This window comes from Acanthochromis polyacanthus, chromosome 8, assembly GCF_021347895.1.
Source record: "Acanthochromis polyacanthus isolate Apoly-LR-REF ecotype Palm Island chromosome 8, KAUST_Apoly_ChrSc, whole genome shotgun sequence".
NCBI lineage: Eukaryota > Metazoa > Chordata > Actinopteri > Pomacentridae > Acanthochromis > Acanthochromis polyacanthus.
In genome coordinates this window covers 18,235,459-18,259,174 of record NC_067120.1, presented here as the reverse complement: position 1 = coordinate 18,259,174, position 23,716 = coordinate 18,235,459, and the positions used below count along the sequence as shown (strand labels likewise).

The window sequence follows — 23,716 nt, the reverse complement described above, 5'->3', positions numbered from 1 at the left end:
GCAGGGTAGTTTCTTAGATTTAAAGCCTAGCATGTGGTGCCAGACAGCATTTCCAGAAGTATCGATTAGAATTTCGCTGCGGGTAAATGACTCCCAATGGGATCTCCTTGGTAACTGGAGCAGTGCCAAGCCACTGAACGTCTAACCGACTTAATGCAGATATAAATCGCCATTCCAATCAAGGCCATTTTATTTGCGGGCTTAAGTGAGGCAATACGTCACCTGCAGTGCTGCACGTTTTCGTCAATAAAATCCTGTCAAATCCGTTAAACGCATGCTGCATTGATGACATATGATTTATACTGGCTCCTTCCAGGGAAGGATATTTCTTGCACTGTTGCAGTAAGCAGTTAGTTGAAAACAGTTGGCATTTTGGGTCACTAGCTTGCCACAATTAATCATGATTGTTGCGTATTGCCTGTGAGACTGTAGTATTCTTTCCAGATCTATATTCGCATAACGAGAAAAGGCTTGCGCAATTAACATTAATTAAAAACTAAAAAAAAATTGTTTAGACTTGTGCAACAGCGACTCATTTACAAAATGAATAGCACGCCAAATGGATCTCTTAAAGCAATACCTTTAAAGATGAAATCAAAATAAACCATCAAAGGGAATCATACGTACTGGAAATGAACTACACACCAGCAATGTTTCCAGAGCCCTCTGTGCAGCAGAAAGCATTTTTATTGGTGTTTGCTTGTGGCCAGAAAATGATCGGGGAAAACAAAGACGAATGGACCCATTGACTTCAAATACGACCCCTTGAAAGCACAGCCAGAGCCTATCCATCGCCATCTATTATATTCATGAGTGTGACCTGTCGGGGGGGGTGAGTCGAGGCTGGAGGGGGAAGTGATGGGCACCCACCTGCTCCTCTCAGCTTCTAAGACACTGGCTGCCAGGAGATCAAACAGGCCTCCTTGCTCCCCTCTGTTCTCCTCCTCTCACTTGCAAGTCCCATATAGGAGGCGACTGACCCACTTTTCCTCCCTCCCTGTGCTATTACCTGGAGAAAATGGAGTGATGTGTGAGTGTGTGTGTTGGGTGGTGGGTGGTGGGTGGGTTTTCGGGGCTGAACAAAAGCTTCTCATCTTCTCTTACTGTACAGAGATGAAGGCGTAACTAGGACTCCAAAGAAAGCGTGTCATTTCTTATCAGATACTATTGCATGTGAGATTGTTTCTCTAATGGAGTGTCTAGGCCCAGTCTATGTTTTTGCTTGTGTGCTGCTGCACATGTTAACCGCGCTCGCTCAGATCCTGGGCTCGAACGGGGGGGGGGATCTCATTGGGATGGCGGTGTTGATTTGGAATCAACTAGACATGAGACAAATTTGCCAAACAAATGGATAATTTGCCAAACACTGCAGGACCAAATGAAAGTGGTGATCCTGCATGAATTCCATTGTGCTGCCGTTAAATGTTTTTCAATCCTGGGGGCTTTATGGAAGGTACAGCCATCGCTCATTGTTTTCAGAGGATTACACTGATATTGATTGATTGTGACAGCCAGCATCATGATACTTAGCGACAGTGACCATTTTCTCTTTTTCCCTCTTGGCTCTTTTTGACAGGCCTCTCACCTCCTTCCTTTTCTGCTTGCCTTTACCAACCTCATAACATATACTGTATTTTTTATGTCCTCTCTGTTCTTTCCTTGCAGGCCTCACATGGTGACAGAATACATGGGCATCAGAAATGAGAGTTTTATGAAGATTGCTGCAGTGGGGACATGGATGGGAGATTTTGTTACTGCTTGGATGGTGAGCGTCCAACTCTTTTGTATGCTTGACATTAGATAAGATTGCATTTGCGAGTGGAAAGACTGGCATTCCAGTTTTAGCTCTACTGTATTAAAGACACTGAAAATAATATTATTCTAGCAGCGTGGTTTGGTAAAGAGATTTATGGTTCCCAGAGGATTTTTTTAATCTTTTAATTTAGCACCAATAGGTCAAAATTTCCATTTATTCAACACTTTGTTTCCTAAGATCTGAAACTGATAACCCAAACAGAATAATGAATATTCCAGCAGCTGCATTTGAGATGCGTGCTTAGTTAAATATAGGGCGATGAAGAAGTAAACTTTGAAACCGTTTGCTACATGTGGGAAGCAATTTTTGATACTCAAATGCTGAAAAAACACACCATTTTTTTCATTTAACATAAGAAGGCCGAGTTCTTTGATGTTAAATGTTATCTTGACACAAGCAGCCATTTGCAATCTTTAAACAGCATAAATAGAATCTACAATTGGCAAAAATCCTGGTGTGTCCGCCAATGTCTAGAATGTGGAAACAAAGTAATACGTCTGACCAGATTAGGTTTTAAAAAAGCACCTTTTGAGTGACACAAAAACATATAACAGTTTAATACTAAAATGCTGGCACAAATATTGGCTCATTTGCAACAAGCTTTATGCGAATATTAGCATGCTAACATCCCATGGCATTTGTCTCTTTGAGATGAGCTTTCATATCAATATAAATTTAAATTCTTTTAAATTTATACACACACACACACACACACACACACACACACACACACACACACACACACACACACACACACACACACACACACACATATATATATATATATATATATATATATATATATATATATATATATAGTAATTTTACTGAAATTTTATTGCTTTATTCTTGTGTTATTGTTTTGTTTAATCCTTTTGTGAAGCACTAGCATAGCTACTAGCTGATTTTTGCGTGCTACAGTGCCAGTTATAGCTTGTAGTATGTAGTTTAGCTCATGAAGTTTAAGTTATGGTGAGTATAGGTGATATTGGATTTACCATAATACTTTTTTTTCCCACTTGTAAATAGTTTTCAGTTTTGATTTTTTGTAAAAACTACAATATGTCTGACTTAGTAATATTAATGTGCCTGTAAAAGCAAACAAACATGGATGATCTGGTATCTGTTGTTTAGGTTAATTCAATCCAGATTTAATGAATATTATGCTGCATTGTTAGCACATAAAGTTGAACCCTCCCACAGCCAATTCTGCATTCAGACTTTCGGACCATATTCAGTTGTCTGAGTCTCCTCATCAGTCTGTTCCCTGCCGCCCATCTAACCAAATGAATTAGCTCATTAGCGACAATGGGATTCCTCTGGTATTAGAAATAATAGATTATTCATCCACTGGTTTCTTTTGCGAGAGTAATAAGCCTTGCAGGACTGCAGGTCTGGCTACTTTTTTCTTTCAGATCATAAATCTTAATTTAATAAGTGTGTTAAAATGGTATTTATGAGCACATAAAATCAAGATACACAGTGAAGCCACTCTCCACCAACTCATCTAATTTCTAGGTCAGGTGGATCCTCTCAGTCGTTATGAGGCACACAGTTACAGTAGAGCCTTCTTCAACCGATCCGCTTCAATCTGCTACCAAATCCTTGGAGTAACATGCGGCTGTGATCGAAGGGGGGTCAGAGGAAACAATGGATGCGTAGGGAGGGACGGAGTTTATTGGAGGAGAAGCCTACCTCTGTTCATTTGTCAACATTAAAAGAGGAGGAGAGCTCCAGCGGGAGTGGACTTCCTGTGGTGGGAGGAGTGGGGCTCTGACACCCGCATGCACACAACTGAGACAGCTTGACAAGCTCCCTCGCCGGTCACATTAGTATTCTACAGTACACGCTGCAGAGAAAGAGAGCGGGTGGAAGGAGAGACAGAAGAAGAAGAGGTGTAGGAGGAGGGCGGTATGAAGTAAGAAACAGAGGTGAAGGGGAAAGGGAAATGTAGAAGTCTGGTTGGAAGCGAGCTGGGGGAAGCAGCGAGTGAGAAGGTGAATCAGGGAGGCAGAGGTGTGTGTGTTGGGGGAGAGAAAGTAAGGCCAAGGCAAAGTGCTGATTCCAGAGATCACTCACAAGGTTTTTTACATTTGATTAATTCAACAAGGCACTTTGAAGATGACCTCTGCGTCTCCCCAGCATAGCAGATTTACAGTGCGTCTTCAGCACACAGGCGGACAGGAAGTGTCTGTTTTTGAAATGCTGCAGCGCCAGAAACGTCTCACAGATTCCCTGATTCAAATCCTTTTTCCAACACAGGCTACAGTATCTGCAGTGAAGCGCTTTATTGACAAATTGACCTTGCCTCTGCAGCAGCTCCACATCAAGAATGTAGTGGAAATTTTTCTCCTCGTGTATAAAATGCTTTCTGACAGCACCCTGCATCCGTGCAAGAAAATCTCCCGTAAATGACTTTTAATGGCATTAAGGTTGACAGTGTGAAAAGTTTATCCCCAACTGGTACAAACACAACGTTAATAATGAAACAAGCCAGTGTGTTTGAAGGTAATCACACACTTATCGGCATTTAATCACAGATGAAGTTTCATTCAACATTATTCAGTATTTAAAGTCACGTATAGGCGCATGTTTGTTTGTAGTTCTGTGACATGTCAGCATTATTCATTATTCAGCATTGTTATAACTGAAATGTGCTGGGGCAATAATTTGTCATTTCTTGTTGTTGGTGGATTTTTGCACATGAAATATGTGGAGTTCCAAACATTGCACCCATGTGTGATTTTTGAGCACATAATTCCAAATCTGTGTTAGCTAATATGCCACTCTAACTGATTTGAGGATCTGGTTGCAGGGATTTGCTTCCATTAGCAGAATTAACGAGATTGGGGCGTTTATGTTGGGTAACAAGGACTGGCTCACAGTTGGAAGTTCATCCCAGTGGTGTTTGATGTGGATCAGGGTTCAGCAGGCCAGTCAGCTTCTTTCACAACAAACTAAGATAGTTTCTTTTAGTAGGATCATGCAAATTTTAGACACAAAGGTGAAAGCCTACTGCTGTGTAACGTATCAGTTACTGTGTAGCCTTTTATGAGTTCCATTGAAGGAATATAAAAGAAAATGCACTTTCTCCTTTTCTTTCTTTGGCATATAATACAAAAATTCCGTTTTGGTACGTACCTTGGTTTTGAGGCCATAGTTTGGTATGTTTTTGGTGCAAGAAATATAAAATATTCCACATTTCTCTTACTTTAATTAGGAAACTGTTTTACTGAACAGACTATGTGTCTTTTTGAAAAGGTCTGTTAATGCAACGCGCAGCAATCTACTCATAAAGAAGTAAAATTTATAAATCAATATACATATTCTCTTAAACAAATGAAAATATAACATGATGAATAGCCATTAAGGTGCAGAATTAAAAAAATTATTGTGCTTAAACTGTACTGTATATACATACGCTACAGCTAGTATATCATCTGCATTCCAATCCGAAAGGCCCATACTAACATTTTCAGTACAAAGACATGTAACTACACTACTAGAATTAGACAGTAAGATTGATAACAGTCCTGTGCCTGTCCATTATATTAAATATGGCGGCACATCTTTGAGTTTGTCACGTGAGCCTGAAACAAGCTCGAGAGCAAAGAGAGTTAGTTAGCTTTGCTCTACCAAAAGTACAAGATTCTCCTACAGCTCCTCTGAACTTGTTCATTATTCAGCTTGTTCACTGCTCATTTAATTTGCTCAAAAAACCCCTGCGTGGGACTTTCTGTTTCATTATTCCCATTCAGAGTTACTTTCCAGTTTGAACATGTACAGCTAAATTACCCATTGTGTAGCAATGATAAGTTACACAGTGTTTAAGCAGAGGGGTAGGAGAGCTGGTGTGCTGAGCTGCAGTGAGTGGGGAGGGATAGGCGGAGACAGAGGCAACAGTGTAGAGTTATGTCTAAGCCGTTTTAAGGTAGGATAGGATTAATCTCATTGAAAAAATTCTAACTAAATAACTTTAACATACAGAGATGAGTTTTTAGTGGTTCATTCAGTGACAGTGGTGGGACTTAAATTCGTACTGTTGGTTATACTAAAGTTACCTGTGTGCATCAGGGTGATTATGCAGCATAATAGAGAGCCTATAAAACCACACCTTTCCATTGTTGCACTTCGATTTTGTTTAAACAGATCAGATATACTGTGATAATTAGTGAGCTTTTCGTATGTGCTAGAAGGCATATTTTGTCAACTTTGGATAGAGCCTGGCTGTTTATTTCCCCTTGCCTCCAGTCTTTATGCTGAGCCAACTGTCTGTGAATTAAACTCCTCTTTGCCCAATTATTGTGAGTAATTTTATGTATATTTTACTTTCCATAGGTGACAGATATGATGCTCCAGGATCAGCACTACCCAGACTGGGGCAAAGCTGCCAGAAGATTCTGGAAACAAGGCAACAACAGGATTGTCCTCTTCTGGTATGTCATTTGCTTGAAATCTCTGTGAAATGATGTTCATCATTTGTTAGGTTTTCCTAGCAAATTTTCTTCTTACTAGTTTACTAGATGCATTATATGTTCCTGCAACACTCTCACAGATGTGTGTTATGCCGTCTCTCCAGCCCGCTGCAGGGTTACACGCAGTCAATAAGCATGTTAATCTTCCCTCAGTCAGTGTCAGCACCTTTAATTAGAAGAACACGGTGAAAATCAATGGACACAGTAAGGTCGCAGGGCAAACTATAGCCCTGCCTTTTACTTACTCGCACCACATGCTGTGACCCTGAAATAACTGCTAAACAAATGCTGCAAACCATGTCTGATACGCCCATTACTCGACGGCCAAGTAGAGCCATTCCCTGCTTAGATGTATTACACCACCAGTGCTCAGTCCCGGCGGCGCTCATTCACCAAAGAGGCTCAGTGCTGTCAGTCAGCCGCTGTGACGCTGTCGTCAGTCCGACAAGACATGCAAACGCCTTCTCCAGGGGTTCATCTTAAGGTCAAAGTGAGAAGTGAAGGACAAGTGAAGAAGCTGAAGCGGGCCTGACATCTGTTTGATATGAACACAGAGAGATCTCTCAAGACGTAGACATCTCAAACTTCAAAGAGTTCGGCCGCGGCGCTGAATTGATTCACCTGCAATTAGAATGCAAGCAGACGAATTGTTCTGTGACTTCTCTGCAGCCCTTCATTTTATTGATGGATGCCCCGACTCGCACTGTCACAATCAATGCCAGATTTGACGAGCGATCGTTGAAAATTCAGAGCTTGAGATGTGATTGATAAATGTGTTGCTGGATATATCTTGTCAATATGTGCTGAAGGGCCGTGGCAAATTGTAAAGGACGGTGCCAAAAGTCCGGCACTCTGAGGAAAGGAATCCCACTATGGACTTATAAAAACCTTCAAAATTTATCCCCCCCCCCCCGAACAGTTGAGATGGGATATGAGCTGGCAGTCGCTATCTGCAGAGCAGCCAACCGACGTGTGGCGTGAGAATGCACACAACAGCACAATAATCGCTGGGTGACATTGAGACAAAATACACAGTTGAGAATAGTACTAAGTCAGTGTGTCTTTTTGCATGGCTGAGGAATTTTCCAGTAAACAGTGAATGTAGTAGTTACAGCAATGTGACACCAACAAAAATCCAGCAAACTGTGCAAAATGCAGACAGAAACACGCAGGTAAATGAAATGCTTTGACTTTTGTTGAATATGTAAATACGCAGAAATATGTATGCAGTAGAGTTCTGAATTACATTGTCTCTGTATCCACAAACACACACAGGTTTCGTCTTTGCACATATATCTTCCTGGAAGCTTTATCTGCCGCCATTTGTCAGATCTTGGTGAAAAAAAACAGGTGGTTCGATACATTATTGAGTCTGTGAGGAGAGACTGACAAGTGCTCGATTTACCTTTTCTTGTACTTGTCGTGGAAGGGCTGTTCATCTTCCAAGACATACAATATTAACTGTGTACCTCATTGAGGTTGAGATTGCTAAATTGTATGTTTTTTTTCAGGTTTCTGATGTGCGATTTCACATTTGACATTCATAGATTTCTCCCTCCTTGCCTCACCTCTACTCTCTTTTCTTTCCATCCTCGGATGTCCTCTCCTCTCCATCTTTTTTTTTTCTTCCCTATCTCTCCTCTGTTTTCCCTCTCCGCCCCTCCTCTCCTCTCTCCTGCAGGACAGTGCTCATCTCTCTGACGTCGGTGGTGGTTCTGGTCATCAGCACCGACTGGATCAGCTGGGACAACCTGAACCGAGGCTTCCTGCCCAGCGATGAGGTCTCCAGAGCCTTCCTAGCCTCCTTCATCTTGGTCTTCGACCTTCTCATTGTCATGCAGGTAGACCACTCCCCTGTGGCCAATTAAATTTTTTTTAAAAAGGGGGGAGCTGGGACGTCTCTTGGCTTACTCTGCTACCCATCTTGCCAGCTCCCCTTTCCTCCTCCCCCTTTCCTCCCTATTCATCAATGGGACACTGCGGCACAGAGCAGCCAGACGGGTGTTTGATCGCTCTCAGTTGGCACGGACACAAATGCGCCCATACACCATCATATATATTTCTATATAGCCACACACACACCGTTGTTTACTCTTTTACATCTCCTCTCTTTCAATCTTTCAATCCCCTCCATCCCTCTTTTCCCAGACCTCGGCCACGAACTCACCCTTGCCTCCTCTACTCCCCTATCAGCCTGGCTTATTTTCTTTAATGATGACTCACAAAATCGGAGCTTTCTTTTTCCTCACTTTCTCTTCCGACCCCCACCCTCTCTTTTTTCCCACCCAGTGTCCTCCCTCCCACAGTAGAGTGTACATCAATAAAGCCTGTGTCAGTGGCTCATAAATATGCAAATGTGTTTGTCTGGGCACAAAAAAAATACCACATAACTGTGTACTGAGGAGTGTGGGAGAAGTTTTTTTTCACACCACCAGCTATGAGCCAGAAGCGCAAGCCAGTCATGTATGTGGTTTGACTGCTAGCCTAATTCAGCAGAGCTCCTCCAAATCCTTAATGAACATATTTCACTGGGCCTTGTTAGCGGGTATTAGAGGACGCTGCTGCAAGACCAATATTTGGTATGCCCTAAATATATGTTTCCACTCTGTTTATTATGCTAATTACAAAGATCCTGAAATTGCATAGGGGAACATCTTTGAGTGTTACAAATATATCGCTCCACAGAAACTTGGCAAGGAGAGCATTACAGTTCCCATGATAATATGTATTAGAACAACTATACCGCTAAAAGTGTTTCCTACACTTATTTATTGAAACAATTCATTATTATAAGGAGAGCTTCCAGCTTCTCTGGCCGGTAATTACTTCACACCGTGGTCTCTCTCTCATTCATTTACCCAGTTATTATGATTACGCAGGTATACGGAAAGCTCGGCTTACACTATGCAAGCGTTTCCTCCCAAAGATGCTGTCGTCCCGCTGAGACCGGCTTTTTTCAGCCTCCTGACCATATCGCCTCCTATTTCCAGCCACAGACCTGATGTGACATGAAGTCTCCTATTTTGACATCTCCGTTTGACTCCCCGAGCCAGTCTGGACCCGCGACTCTCTCTTCCTCCCTGTAACTTGTCGGTATATCATTCCCCTATTCGCTGTGATTTGTTTATGACAGGCCCTTCTCATTTTCTGCGCAGTGTACAGCAAGCACATTTACAGCAGTTATTTATGATTAGAGTTAGCTTGCGCCGTTACAGGGCCTTTGCACCGGCAGCCGTCACTACATTCCACCAGTCAATAAAACCTCAGCCCTCCCAACGGCTTCATTCACCTCCATCTTGGAGCACTGCCATAGTTAATCTCACACCTCCATGAGAAAAGATGGGTGGTGGTGTTCTCAAACTAATTAATGCTCCAATTAATGACCTGTCTGGATTTACCTCCAAGCAGGGTTTTACCTTTTTTTTAACAGTTCTGTGCATAATTGTGCTGCTTGTCTGCATTTTCCCAGCTGAATGTGCGATTTCTATGCCCTTTGCATATGTGAATATACACATTTACATATGTGGAAAATATTCCGATAACTCTCTGCCAGTTTACTCTTCCTGTATTTGTCATAGGGACTCATTATTTTGTGGGAGGGAGGTTTAAATGCCATCCCTGTTAGTGCTACAGCAAATGATACTGCAGCTATGGAAGAAGAGTGGAGGGCTTAATTAATATCCAAGGGGCCATCATCAAGCTGTTATGCTGCTCGTAGACACTGGCACAAGAGACCGCGGACCGCACGAGGATGGAGTGAATGCAGACGTGGTAATTTCATGCAGCAAGACGCTCTGTGCAAATAAGAGGAATCAAGGGGAAAACACAGCTAATCTGAAATTATGTGTGCCTTGCTTTTTTTCTCCTCTCTCTAATAGTGATGACAAAAGCTAATTTGCGAGTTGATTAAGTCGGCTCAGTAGAAAGAAACAGTTTTAAAACATTTTAATTTTCCCCTCTGCATCTCTGTGTGATTTTCATTAGCTTCATCTGTGTTTATCATTTTAATTACATGCCTTCATAATGCAAAGTAACGACTTACAGTTACAGAAGTTAACAGGAGTTTTCAAGCGCGTAACATCGTAGCAAGGACATATGTACATTATGTATCTACTTTCAAAGAAAGCAGTAAGTGCATTTATGTCCAATATCGCTTCTCCCTGAAAGACCGACCTCCAGTAGCAGATGTTAATACTGACAAACAAGTTGCAAGCAGTACATCGTGACATTTTCTTAGCATCTGTAGAAACTTCAGTCTTTCTTTCTTGCTTCTTTTACTTTATGAATCATGTTATCTTTTCTCTGGAAGCCACTAGCCACCCAGTCCGCATACTAGTGAAAAAAGCTAAGCAACACCACAGGGCATAGGCAGCTTCTAAATGTCAGTTTGGGCTTCCTGTTGATGTATTTTGACATGTTGAAATCCCAGTGCACATGAGTACACTCCACAAGCCCGTAAACACACAGTGTAGTCCACTGTCTGCAGCAGCTGGCACCATGTTTGACCTCCAGCCAGCGAACAAAGCGACTCCACAGAGACTTAATATCGGCTAATATGAGAGACTTCAGTGAAGTGTGCAGCATCCAATAAAGCATGATACATGGCTGGCATTTGTCATGTCAGTGTGTAATTCAAATGGGCTCAGATTTCTTCAGCTGAAGCTACAGCTGTACAGTTGTGAGGTAAATTTATGTGACCTGCCGTGTGTGTGTGTGTGTGTGTGTGTGTGTGTGTGTGTGTGTGTGTGTGTGTGTGTGTGTGTGTGTGTGTGTGTGTGTGTGTGTGTGTGTGTGTGTGTGTGTGTGTGTGTGTGTGTGTGTGTGTGTGTGTGTGTGTGTGTGTGTGTGTGTGTGTGTGTGTGTGTGTGTGTGTGTGTGTGTTTTTCAGGACTGGGAGTTCCCTCACTTCATGGGTGACCTGGATATGAATCTACCAGGAATGTCAACAACGCACGTGAAGGTCAAGCTTCCTGTCTGCAAGCGTATCTTTAAAGAGGAGTACCACATTCATATTACAGGTACACCCCGACACAGCTGCTGCACACAAAGAACAGGAGCATGTCATTGTTTTACGAGGAGTACCTTTTCCAAACGCTTCTGCACACCCACAGGCATAAATTAGGTAGTAGAAAGAAATCGAAATGGCCACAAGGGAGACGTAAATTTGTCCTATTTTCGAATTAAATTGTGAATACCAAAACACGCTGTGTCTGCTCTAGTTTTTCTTTTTACTCTCTGTGGGGAAGAGTCTGTTGGTTAAACCACAGCAACCATTTATAATACATGTGCAGCTGATGTGGCACACAGGTGCCACCAGCGCTTCGACTGTGTTTCCTGTTCCTCGTGTTCCTCCCTGTCGTGCGAGACGCTTCTCTCATCAACTTTCACATCTCTGCGTCTTAATGTTCTCGGCAAATGAGTATATTTCCCATTTTAAACCGTCCTCCCGGTTTCTCCATTTTGTTCCGCCACGTGCACACGGCCACTCACAACCATCAAGAGAAGGCAAAACCAATGTTCCTGAGCTAAATGTTAAGCTGTTCAAACGTTCAGTGATTCGCGAAAGGTTGTTAACCCTAATGCATTGCATATCCATTAAGCATTATGGAAATAGCTGTGGCACGACGTGATTGGTTTAACTAAAAGCTTATTAACATCATATCTTGGGAAGAGGAAGGGAGCAGTGTCACGTATACCGATGGAGACATCTGCCCGCTATCAGTCAACCTGGGGAGATGGCTGTCTCACGGTAATATAGTGATCTCGTTAGAAGATACTCTAGAGGAAGTAGCACCTGCAAATGGATCTCTCCGTCTGTATGCAAAGCGAGAGGGATCCCTGATAAATGAATGTGACAGCATATCTGTCTGTCGGACTCTGCCCTCTAAATCTTGTTTGGAGGAGGTTTGCGTTGCACATCAATCAGCGTGTCTGTTAAATTATCTGTACAGCGTGTGTATGTTTGTTTCTTTGCTTAGCTGTCAAAAGCCTGATGTGTAATCTAATTGAAGTCTCATTGCAGGTAAGTGGTTCAACTACGGTATCATCTTCCTCGTGCTGATTTTGGACCTCAACATGTGGAAGAACCAGATCTTCTACAAGCCCTATGAGTACGGTCAGTACGTCGGGCCTGGCGAGAAGATCTACACAGTGGAGGAGCCAGAAACACTCAGGAACTTCAACCATAGCACGCTCACTTACGAGTGGCGCTCCACCAACATCGATCCAAACACCAACTCAACCTATGTTGAGCGGGACATGTTCCTCCACAGTCGCTACATCGGAACCAGCCTGGACATCAAATGCCTGGCCTTTATTCCAAGCCTGGCGGCGTTCGTCCTCTTTGGGTTCTTCATCTGGTTGTTTGGCCGATTTCAAGACAGCGAGACCTTCCCAGAAAATCAAGACAAGACGTATGAGAGGATAAAGAGGAAGTCACCGTCGGAGTACAGCAAGGAGATGGGCGTGACGCCAGAGGAGATGCAAGTGACCATGAGCGATAGTCTGAAGCGATCGGGAACGCCGATGCTTCTGTCTGTGGATGGGCCACACTTTGGAGCGACACCTTCGACAAATTCGACTATTTCCATGGAAACCCAAGAGACACATCCGAGCATTGTGATTGACAGTGTGTCACAGGATGAACCAGCAGTCTCTTTTGATGTCCAAAAACTCTCTCCGTGACCTTAAGAACTCCCGAAACGTTGAACTATTTCAAGCAAACCGGTTGGAAGTACGATAATCAGTGAGCTCACAATGCGATCCATGAAGATCTCACATTGTTAAGACCGAGCTGTAAGAGAAAGATGTTTAACACAACTATCCATGCAAAAGACAAAGTGATACTCACCAAGCCAAGCCAACTCCGATGGCTATTGCAGTCGTATTAATATATTTTTATATAACAACCTTTTTAAAGCCTCTAAACTGGCACCAGTTCTGATAACAAACGGATCTTTTGAAAACGAATGCAAACTCTTAATTGACATGGTGCTCGCTTGGATTTTGCATTTTCATAAGTCAATTTTGTCACGGTAAACTAACGGGTGCCTATATCAGAGGAGTGTTTCTACAGCTGTGACATTGCAGTCAGGTGGATTTTATTGTATCAGAGCAGTGTTACAGCTACAACAGTGCCTTGATGTTTCATATCTTCAGATACAGACAGAAACGTATTCTAACAGCCTGAACTACTATAGGCAACAAAATGGAAGATGTCCCAGTTTTGGTCTGCTTTATAAATGTCTGATATATGTTTTCATATCATACGGACAGTTGTTACCTCATTTGATCCTCAGACTTTATCGTTTTAATTTGTTCTCCTGTGACGTCGCTCTCACTCAATTTTCAATGTATATTTCTTGTTGAAATGAAATGATTATCGACATCAAAGTGTGGTGATGACCTATTCATATCCCCTCACTTGATGCTAGTTGCAGAGATAATAAATGCAATCAGCAGAGATCAAATAGCAACGCAACAAGCCACCTCATGATTGCTTATGTGGCTGCTGCACCTCCACTGAATACCAACAGAGTCAGAAAGGTGGTTTTGCCCTTGGCATAAACATGCCATTGAAGTGCAGGGGTGGTGTCTTCTCCAAAGCTCAGGGCTTCTTCACGTCTAGATAAACCTTAAACGATTTGAAAGCAGTTTTGCAGGTAAATGCATGAAAAATATTTATTTGGAACATTATCCTACTATTTATATTTTTTTAAAAAACCTTCATTTCAAACTCAGTTGAAAACTGCAGCATTTATCTTTACAGTAGCTTTAAAAGTGGCTCTTTCCCATATTTCTTGTGCTACTCAATTTCTATAAAATATTTTGGTCCAAAAAAGCTTGCCCTTTGAATTTTTTCTGTAAAATGCAAGGAACAAAAAAAATGATACTATAGTACTAACTTTTTTTCTCATAACTTTGTCAGTATTTCAACTCAAGTATAGAGGAGTACTTTACATATATTTGTGACCAAAGATGCCAAATAATACAGTATTTTGAACAGATATTGCTACAACAGCTAATTTACTAATTTTAAAGGAATATATACTATATATATATATATATATACTCATGAGAGACAACATGGAATGATATTATGCATCTATTGGCATTACTGTATAATGCACTATAATATGCTGTACTATAGTGTCCAGTGTCTGAAATAATTTACCTAAAAAAAGAAACAACTAATGCAAGTAACTACATCTTAACACCAAAATACTTACAAAATGAACATAATTTGCTTTCAAAGTAACCTGTCGCCCAACAGTACAGGAATATGGAGTTTGGGGTGGGCCACCAGAATAGCACGACAGATGTTTAAAATGTTTCATCATAGTCACTTTGGAAATTGATAACATTTTAAAAACTGTTTCAAATCAGTTCATTATGTGTATGCATTATTTTTTGCTCCCATTAACATAATAATAGATTAAAAAAAATTGGTCAACACTTTTGTATCTTTACTCTGATTTTAAATGGTGAATTAATAATCAGATTTTAATGTCACAGATTTTTTTTAAAAAAGGTGGGGTTTTGGAGTGACTATTTGAATATCCATTTAATTAATTGGTAGTTTATTATTGCTGCATTTAAACTTCCCCGCAATTAATTAGCTTAGGATTTGTTTAGTGATTCTCTTAATTCATTAATGAGTATACAACACTGTACAACATTCTATTTATTCTGGTGGCTCATTTCCTCTATGTGTGTGTGTGTGTGTGTGTGTGTGTGTGTGTGTGTGTGTGTGTGTGTGTGTGTGTGTGTGTGTGTGTGTGTGTGTGTGTGTGTGTGTGTGTGTGTGTGTGTGTGTGTGTGTGTGTGTGTGTGTGTGTGTGTGTGTGTGTGTGTGTGTGTGTGTGTGTGTGTGTGTGTGTGTGTGTGTGTGTGTGTGTGTGTGTGTGTGTGTGTAGGATTCTGAAGTGTCTAGGTATTTGCTACTGCACTTGTTTTCCTCAAAGGCCATTCTGTGAAGAGGTCAATTTATTTAGCATAATTGGTTTGCAGCTCTTGGTTGTGTAATTATCGTTTTATACATTAAAGCTGTGTGACGACATTAGATATTAGTGTTTGACCAAAGGGCAGAACCTCTTTGGACACAAAGGGGCTCTAATATGTTTGTAATGTAGCTATTGTGTTTAGGTTAAAAGTGAGGGCTTCATCTTCATCGTTCAGACTCTTTTCATTGTGTTGTGTTGCAAAGCTGACACTTCCTTCGATTCCTGTGTGTTTTTAAAGCAGAGGAAATCTTTCAGTGTTTGCGCAGTGTACTGTACATCTGTTGAACCTTGTGTTACCAATAAATTAATACGTTTGTTACATACTGTATTTTTTGGCCGTGCTCGTTTTTGTTTCGCTTCATTAACATGTGAATCTCTTTTGAAAAAGGTTATTCTTGCCATTAAGTAATTCCAAGCGAAAAAAAAACAAAGTTCTAGTTTACATTTTTCTATATGCTTGGGAAATAGTTGCCAAGCAACAGCACAGGTCAAGCTTCATGCAGCTGCTGACCCAATTAATGTGGGCTACATGAGAAATAATGATATTATCTTCACAAGGACACTTGAATATGTAGCCTGCATACACGATACCCGACTCAGATTAGCATGAGTCCTGCTTTGGGCCTGTCCGCTGTTTGATTTATGCCAGTGGGAAACAATTTGAATTTGTTACGTGTTTTGTTCCCCGGCGGGATTTGTTTATAGAGCATGTCTATGTGTAAATGAGTTATAGATTGGATCGAAAATGTCTGAGGAAGGAAAACTGAAGAAAAATCTGAAGGGTTGTGCGATGATTGATAAGATAGGAGAGGAGAAAAAACACACTTTGTTTCAGAGAAATATGGTGTGTTTTTCTAATCTTGCGTTTTTCTGCTGTTCTCTTTCCCTTTGCTCTTTGTTGCAATGTTAACTGGCGAGCCCAATCTGTGCTGGTGCAGATGGAAATTTGTCAACAGCTACTGAATGAACTGGGATGAATCCTTCTGATCACTTGACTTCGCCTTCAGGCCTTTATGAGGTTGACATTTTTGGATGGAATGAGTGGCACTTGCCCAAAATTGTACACAAATATAAGCCTCAGTTGTACTTTGTGCTTAGTGCCAATCAACAAATGTTACCTTGCTAATGAGTTAAATTAAGATAATGAGCATGGTAGACTTTACACCTGTTAAATATCAGCATATTGGTGGTATAATTGTGAGCATGCCAGTATGTCTAGAATGCTGGTTTCCATGAGTCAGTTTAGAGCAAATTAAACGATGTTAGAAAAGCAAATATAAAATTTTCGTGAAACCGCTCAGGCCTTGTAATTTTATGCAACTTGTGACAGAATTACCAACCACTGGTTTAAAGGTAGACATTACACAGATGAGTGAGTTATGGAACAAATGGAGGAATATGTGACCCTGATATCACAGGTTTAATCTCTGCAGCAGTCCATTACCACTAGACATGTATCCTGTGAAGTGCAATTGCATCCACAGCACTGAATTCCGCCTCGCCACTTGTTGTAAATTATCTCTAATAAGAGCCTCAGCTCGATGCTGTTAATAGTAAATATGAAAAAAAATGCCTGCTGTGTGAAAACCAAGCAGGTGTATGAACACCTGAGGTCTTTACTGTTGCTTGTTGTTTGTCTGGGAATATAAATCTCATTGCCAGAGAGAATTAGCTGTTTGACTGAGGCCTCTTCCAAGTCTGCCATTGGGCTGAGAAATGAGATATTGATTTTTTTGGAGGACCATGCAGTAATTGAGAGAACACATCAAAACCGGAGTTTTATAAATGTTTGTGGGGTGTCGGAGCCTAACGCCAATGTTGTGTTACCGGCGTATTGACTACTTCCTCATTGCAGGGAATGCATTTGTGTTGGTAGCATTCTCAATCGACTGGATTCTGCTTTTTAGTCAAAACAATTTAAAAAGCTTCTTCTCTCACATAATGGGTTCAAACTTTCTGGAGGCAGGTTTGAAACATTTCAAACAACTTACTAATTGCTCCATTCATATACCTTCTACCAAATCGGAAACGATGCAAAAAAAAAAAAAAGACAAAGGCTATTGTTGCACCTACAGCTAAATATAAACCAGAAAAATCCCCCAGAGAGAACAAGCCACAGCTACAGGTCAGCTGGAATCTCCTCTACTGTCTTTGAGCTATCCTCCAATTAGATCAGTGTATCATGTCCTGACATGGCCCATCACTCTGTGCTGACAGCTCCGTGACTCTGAGACCCTGTGAAATTTATCAGTGCAGTCAGACCCAGCCAGCTACTAGGTTTCCCTTCAGTCCTTTCACCAAGCTTGAGATGGTTTCTGTCCCCGGCGGCCACGAGGGAAAAGGAATTCATCACCAATTCCTTCTGTGGGTTTCTGATACCTTACAGAGGAACATGAGTCTCGGATAAATCTCTCAACACCTCCAACAAGTCACTCGCAGGACCGAATCCCCAGACATGGGTTGGTGATAATGATGTCTGCCTTATACCTCGTGGAGGAAGCAGATCAGATTTTATAGAAATTGTTTTAAGTCCAATCAATTAAAGGGCTACATAGTGACTATTGTGACAAACTGCTGTAGGGTTCTGTAGTAGAACAAGACAGTTGAAAAACATTGACTTTTTTACTATTAAATATCATTCCATTTGAGTTAGATGTGAGCCTTACCAAATATAAGACCTGATACGCAATAAAGCCAAAGAGAATGCGAATGTTGACTCAGAAGAATTGAGTCGAGACCTACTGTACAATATCAAAGATGCATGTCAGTATTCAACATATTTTTCTTGACTGAGAACTGTTTGTTGTTGACCTTGTTCTTGTTGTTGCAGGAAAGAAATCCACACAATGCACTGTAACCAAGAAATGTAACTTCAACTCTTATTACTAGAGAAGATTAAGCTACAGCTCCAAGTCTTGCACAGCAGACTCAGTTTCCACTTTCTTACACATAACGGAGGTCTTAGTGTACTCAAGCAGCCATGAAGCATGACTGAAAAAGCTTTGTACGTCTTTTAATCATGAAAATAACGCTAAAATACATTTTAAAGGCCCTCTTTTGCTTAAACCACTAAAATCTCTGTGTACCAAAGCTGATATTGAGAGCTTTTTTTCCTACAAAAATAATCCCTTCATACCTTAAAATATCACAGATGTAACTGTGCTCACCTACAGCATTGCTCACACACTCTTAAAGCTGCTGTCCGGAGTTTCCGTTTGTTTTCAATTTATGTATCATTTTTTAACAAAGCTTAAATGTGTTAGTCTAGTTCGATACTATAATATAAAGTTAGTATAACGCAATATGAAAATTTATTCCTGAGCTCCACCTTCCTCTCATAGACCCCCATGTTATTCCAAAAAGCGCCGGTTGCTGCCGACCAATCAAGTTCGAGCTTCAGCTTTGTCATGCTGTCAATCAACGGTTACGCGCACAGCAAGCAAGCCCATGCAGAGGTGGGCGAGCTACGCGCTACGCAACCACGCGCACATTTGTTTTGCTTGTGGAGGAGAGAGCATCAGGGCTCAGCAACTTCCAGAAAAGTTACCAATCCCACGGCTTGTCAGGCCAAGAGACTGCAGGACGTTTTTTGGCTCGGGGTGCTCGCGTCGCTCCCCGACCACGGCCTCCATAGCCCGCCTGACGGCTTCGTTTAGATGCCGGACCTCTGGAGGAAGATGTTGGGGCGTCTGGGACATACTCTTCGTCAGAGGAGTCATGCAATTCTGAACTCTAGATAGAAATAAATAAACAATGTAACACATATACACGCGTAAATGCACTAAGTTTGATAAACAACGTCATCGAGAGGGATACACGAGTGTAATCACATATTGAAACTTTACTCGTTCGTCCTAGCAGATTCATGTTGTTTTGGTATTAGGACAAGTTAGACTCAATACAGCATTCTAACGTAATTCCTTTATTATTTACTAAATGTACTAAATGTAGAAGAGGGGAAAACAGCAAAACAGGCGAGATGCTGCAGCACTCCGGGCACTTCTCTCATGTATTCCGCGCGTGCACAAATAAAGGGGCGAAATCAGAGGGAGGGAGGGTGGGACCACCAGTGTTTTGGGAGACGCTGCGATTCAAACTCCGGACAGCAGCTTTAAACTAGTCTACACCACACAATGGCAGGTTGTAATGCCAAAATACAGGTTTAAAGCAGAGACAGACTTTGCAAAAGAATAATCGAGGAAATCTCTCCTAAAAGCTGACAGGACTGCTTCTTAGGTTTGTTACATATGAACTCCCAGAAGTCTGAATCTGTGTTTTTGAGATTGTGACTTGTACACTGCAGTTTTGAGGTGGAAACACTCAGTCATAGCACTGACTGCTTATTACACTCGTAATCCAGCATTAAAAAACACACCATATGGAAAAATGAACCCTCTGAAGGAGTCTCTAGGCATTTTTTCTTTGCTTCTGTCACATTTTTCACAGCAACATACACTACTCAGGCATAACATTATAAAAACCGACAGGTGAAGGGAATAACATCGGTCATGTTGTTATAATGCAACGTTCTCCGTACATGGAAACGGCACAACCATGGATAAGAGCAGAGGGAATTTGTGTGATGCCATAAATATAATCAGAGAATCTTTGATCATTCATTTAGCAAAAGTTGAAAAAACTGGAATCACCTTGTACAACATTTGTCCAAGTGCCCGCAGGTGTTATCAATACTAGAACAAATGTTGACTGTATATGCTAAAGGTAATTTACTACCTGCATTTTTTAATTTGTTTCTATAATTGTCTCCCATCTGCTCTGTGTAAGCACAGCCTGACGTTCAGCTGAAGAGTCTGAATTTTTCCGATGCGACTGTTGGTCACAGCTGAGTCACTAATGGCTTCATGATTGCATTTCAGAGCACAGAAGTTAGTTTTTTTTTTTTTACAGTCGGTGGTTAGTGCAGATGGTTTGTTTTTGGCATATTTCAACGAAGCCATGTAGAATAAGGTCATTTTGATGAAGTATGGTGACATTTAGCTGAGATTATGTTTATTTTGTTGCATTTTTGGGGTTCATGGGGTTTAGGTCAGGTGAAAAAAAAAAGAAGAGTGTGTCTTTAACTTACTTTACTAGCTTATCCTCTTCTACATACATGAAACCCAACTGATGACCCCCATGAAACATCTGCCTACCATTAAAATCTACCTGATAAAAGACTGAACCACCTCCTCCTGTGTGCCAGCATAGCATCTGGTTTCAGCTGTAATCTCATTGTAACCATTGAAATTGGAATGTGTTGCATTTGTTTAAGTATTAATAACATGATTTGTAAACTGTCATTTCCAAAGCTTCTTTCCCAGCTTTCTCCCTGAAACGGTGGCAGAACTGATTATTCCACCTTAAGCTGCAGCCACAGTTGTATCTGGAACCAGACGCTATAGGCACAGTGGGACTGTGGGGCATTTGTACTTGTGTAGATGTCTGTTTTCATCCAGACAATTCTTGTCTTGGCAGAGGCTCTATATGCTTGTGCATTCAGTCAATCCTGCATGAGCTGTGACAAATATACCGAAAACACAGTGTTTACCCCGCAGCAGTGAGAGGTAAATATTCTACACGTAAAAGCTTTAAGCTGCACATGTCCATATAATATTCCTGTACATACTGCATACTCAACATTGCCAAGTGCAAACATATGCATACTTTGGAGTAATAGCATTCCTGTGTTCGCTTTATGACAGGAAAAAAAATCGCTCTCCCTCAACACTGCAGTGGATTTTGCAGACCAATTAGAGGTATTTCAAGAATAGAAGATTGCTAGAAAATGTAATGAAAAAAGCATCAGCACAAAATATTGCTAATGCATTTTATCAATTTAAACTCTCTGCTGAAGCAGAAGTGACTTCTCGCTGCTGCCTTGCTTCACCAGCTACAATCACAATGATATGTGTGGTCATTAATGGTGAATATAGGACAGGCAGTGAAGTGGACTCCCTGTGGGTTCAGGCATCTGTTGCAGAGGGTTCAGCACTGCCATGGAAAATTGGACATTTAGGAGCCAGCTGGAGGACCAGTCTGTCCTGCTGTGCCACCACTACTCAGGTGCCCACTGGCTTCGTGCCACCACCAGCCAGAAGCCACTGGACCAAAGCAGGCCAGATGGTGCCCTTGCCAACCTACGAGCAGCCACTGCGAACTGCTCACCGTCCACTGCCCACCGTACATTACCCTATCATTCAACTCAGGAATGAGTTTGGAGTCATGATAACCTGAGGTAAAAAGTTTTTTCGGGGCGAGAGCAGTGCAGGAAAAAGCTCCGGTGAACGGAGAGTGTGTCGGAATATAAATGGGCCCCATTACGTTGTGTGTTTGTTAATGTAAGCAGCTGCGAGGTAGAGTCGGGGAATCAGTTGGTGGAGAGAGACTGTTCCACAGGGAAATAAAGCCATCTCCAGGCTGAACTCATTTGTCTGTGGCTGTGAACGGATAGATAATTATATTAGGAGCTTTAAGTGCTCTTCTGCGATACAAGTATTACTACCATCTCCAGAGGCGCAGGACAAAGTAGGAAGGAGAGGAATCTGTGTGCTACAACGAGGCATAGTCAACGCTCTGCATCCAAATACACGGATGTGCAAGCGTATCCAACACAAGGGGCCTTATTTAAAACCCAAATCACAGTGCAACTCTATAGCATGAGATCTGTGGACAACGGAAATGTCATCTCATTCATTCAGTTTACAGCATCAGTCACATTTACCAAGTTGACAGTGGGAATAAAAATCTGTTGTCTTCAGGATTGCCAAGTTCCTCTGCGCTCAAAAATCTGATTAAGTCAACTGAATTTTGAGCTTCATTGTGCAAAATAATATATACTCTGAGTTCTGACACTAGACAGCTGATTTTTAATACATTCGCCCAAAGTTCCCCTGGGTTGTAATCCGAGTAGTGGGACATAAACCTGCAGCCATGAGGAGGAGCACAACTTTTTTGGAAGCCAATTCTGGTTTTAGGAGTTTAAATTTGAAATGGAAAATATTTGCATGTTTATTTTTTTCAGTAAAGGAAGGAGGAGAGATGTGGTTTAAGAACTTAGAATATTTTTGTGTTTCTTTTAACATGGCTTGAGGACATGTTTAGAAATGCACATTTCAAAATTTGTATTATTATTGTAGCATGTAATGCAATAAATATAGTTCATACTGACCTATTAAAATGTATATTCAGTCTATTAATATGGACATTATGCAATTTTGCATTATATAACTGCACTACTGTTAATATATTCACATGAAGGTATTATTTACTGTTGGAGCTGGTCAAATATTTTATGCACAGAGGCAGAGTTCAGTCAATTAACGGTGCATCATAAAATATCAGTTTGAGTATTTTGTTCGAACAATAGCAACAGACAAGGTAGTGAAGTAAAAAGAGCAGAGTTTCCCTCTTGAGTGATCTCTACAAAGGCTGCATTTACACTGATCAGACGCAACATTAAAACCACGTGCTTAGTATTGTGTACGTTCCTCTCATGCAGCCAAAACAGCTCTGACCAATGGCGTCATGAACACAGGCCTCTTGGAGCATTCCACAGTGTCTGGCACTTGGTTTTTTTTCAGCAAGTATTCATTCATTTGGGTCCCGAGGGTTTTTGCGGTGGAGCCGCCGTGGACTGGGCTTGTTCTGGCACATTGATCGGATTGGGATCTTGGGAGGTCGGGGGCCAGATCAACGCTTTGGACTATTGGTCTTGTTCCTCTACATGTTTCTGAGCAGTTTTTGCAGTGGCGCAGGATGCATGGGGAATGTATCGTTGAGGAAGAGGGCTTTGTCTATGACATCGGTGGGTCATACATGTCTAAGTAACATCCACATGACTGCCAGCACCCAAGGGTCCCCAGCAGAACATGGCATTGCAACAAAATGATGAATGTTATTCCCTTCACCTGTTTGTTGTTTTAATGTTATGAGTGATTATTATTCATACATCTGCACATCCATTTTTCTTTAGTCTGTCTATCTTTGACTAGACATGAATCTTCTTTATGTCACAGAAGGCTGAATGGTGAAATGGTGAAGGCAGACATCAAACCTCTGTTTTTAAATCAGTTCCTTGCCACCATTACTTTCATCAAGCTTAAGAAAACAACAAGCAAACACCGAAGATACAAACTATTGCTTGCATTCCACACAGTGACTGATACAAAATTAATCAGGCTGTTATGAGAGAACAATCACCTTGCAGAGTCCTGTTGTGTGGAGATTTTACCTTCATCACAGTAGATCCAGCATGCTCTGATATGTCAGCCGCATTTTCGGTCAAATATAAAACTTCAAACTAACGTGGATAAGAAGACCTTTAAAGGTCTGGTGTGTGGGATTTAGAGAAAACTACTGTTAGAAATGAAATACAGTATTTCTATATATGTTTTCAGTCACGTACAGTCACCAGAAAATTCAAG

General features: G+C 41.3%; 1 protein-coding gene across 1 annotated transcript in view; it reads left to right on the top strand.

The window, feature by feature from the left end:
* The window catches only part of tmem117 (transmembrane protein 117), a 47,703-nt gene extending 32,082 nt beyond the window's left edge, over nt 1-15,621 (top strand). The window contains exons 4-8 of the mRNA XM_022211592.2: nt 1,666-1,765; nt 6,155-6,252; nt 7,973-8,132; nt 11,180-11,309; nt 12,314-15,621. Coding sequence (XP_022067284.1) covers nt 1,666-1,765; nt 6,155-6,252; nt 7,973-8,132; nt 11,180-11,309; nt 12,314-12,975 — 1,150 coding nt within the window. The 3' untranslated portion in view covers nt 12,976-15,621. The remainder of the gene's footprint in view (nt 1-1,665; nt 1,766-6,154; nt 6,253-7,972; nt 8,133-11,179; nt 11,310-12,313) is intronic.
* Nucleotides 15,622-23,716: the final 8,095 nt, after the last annotated feature.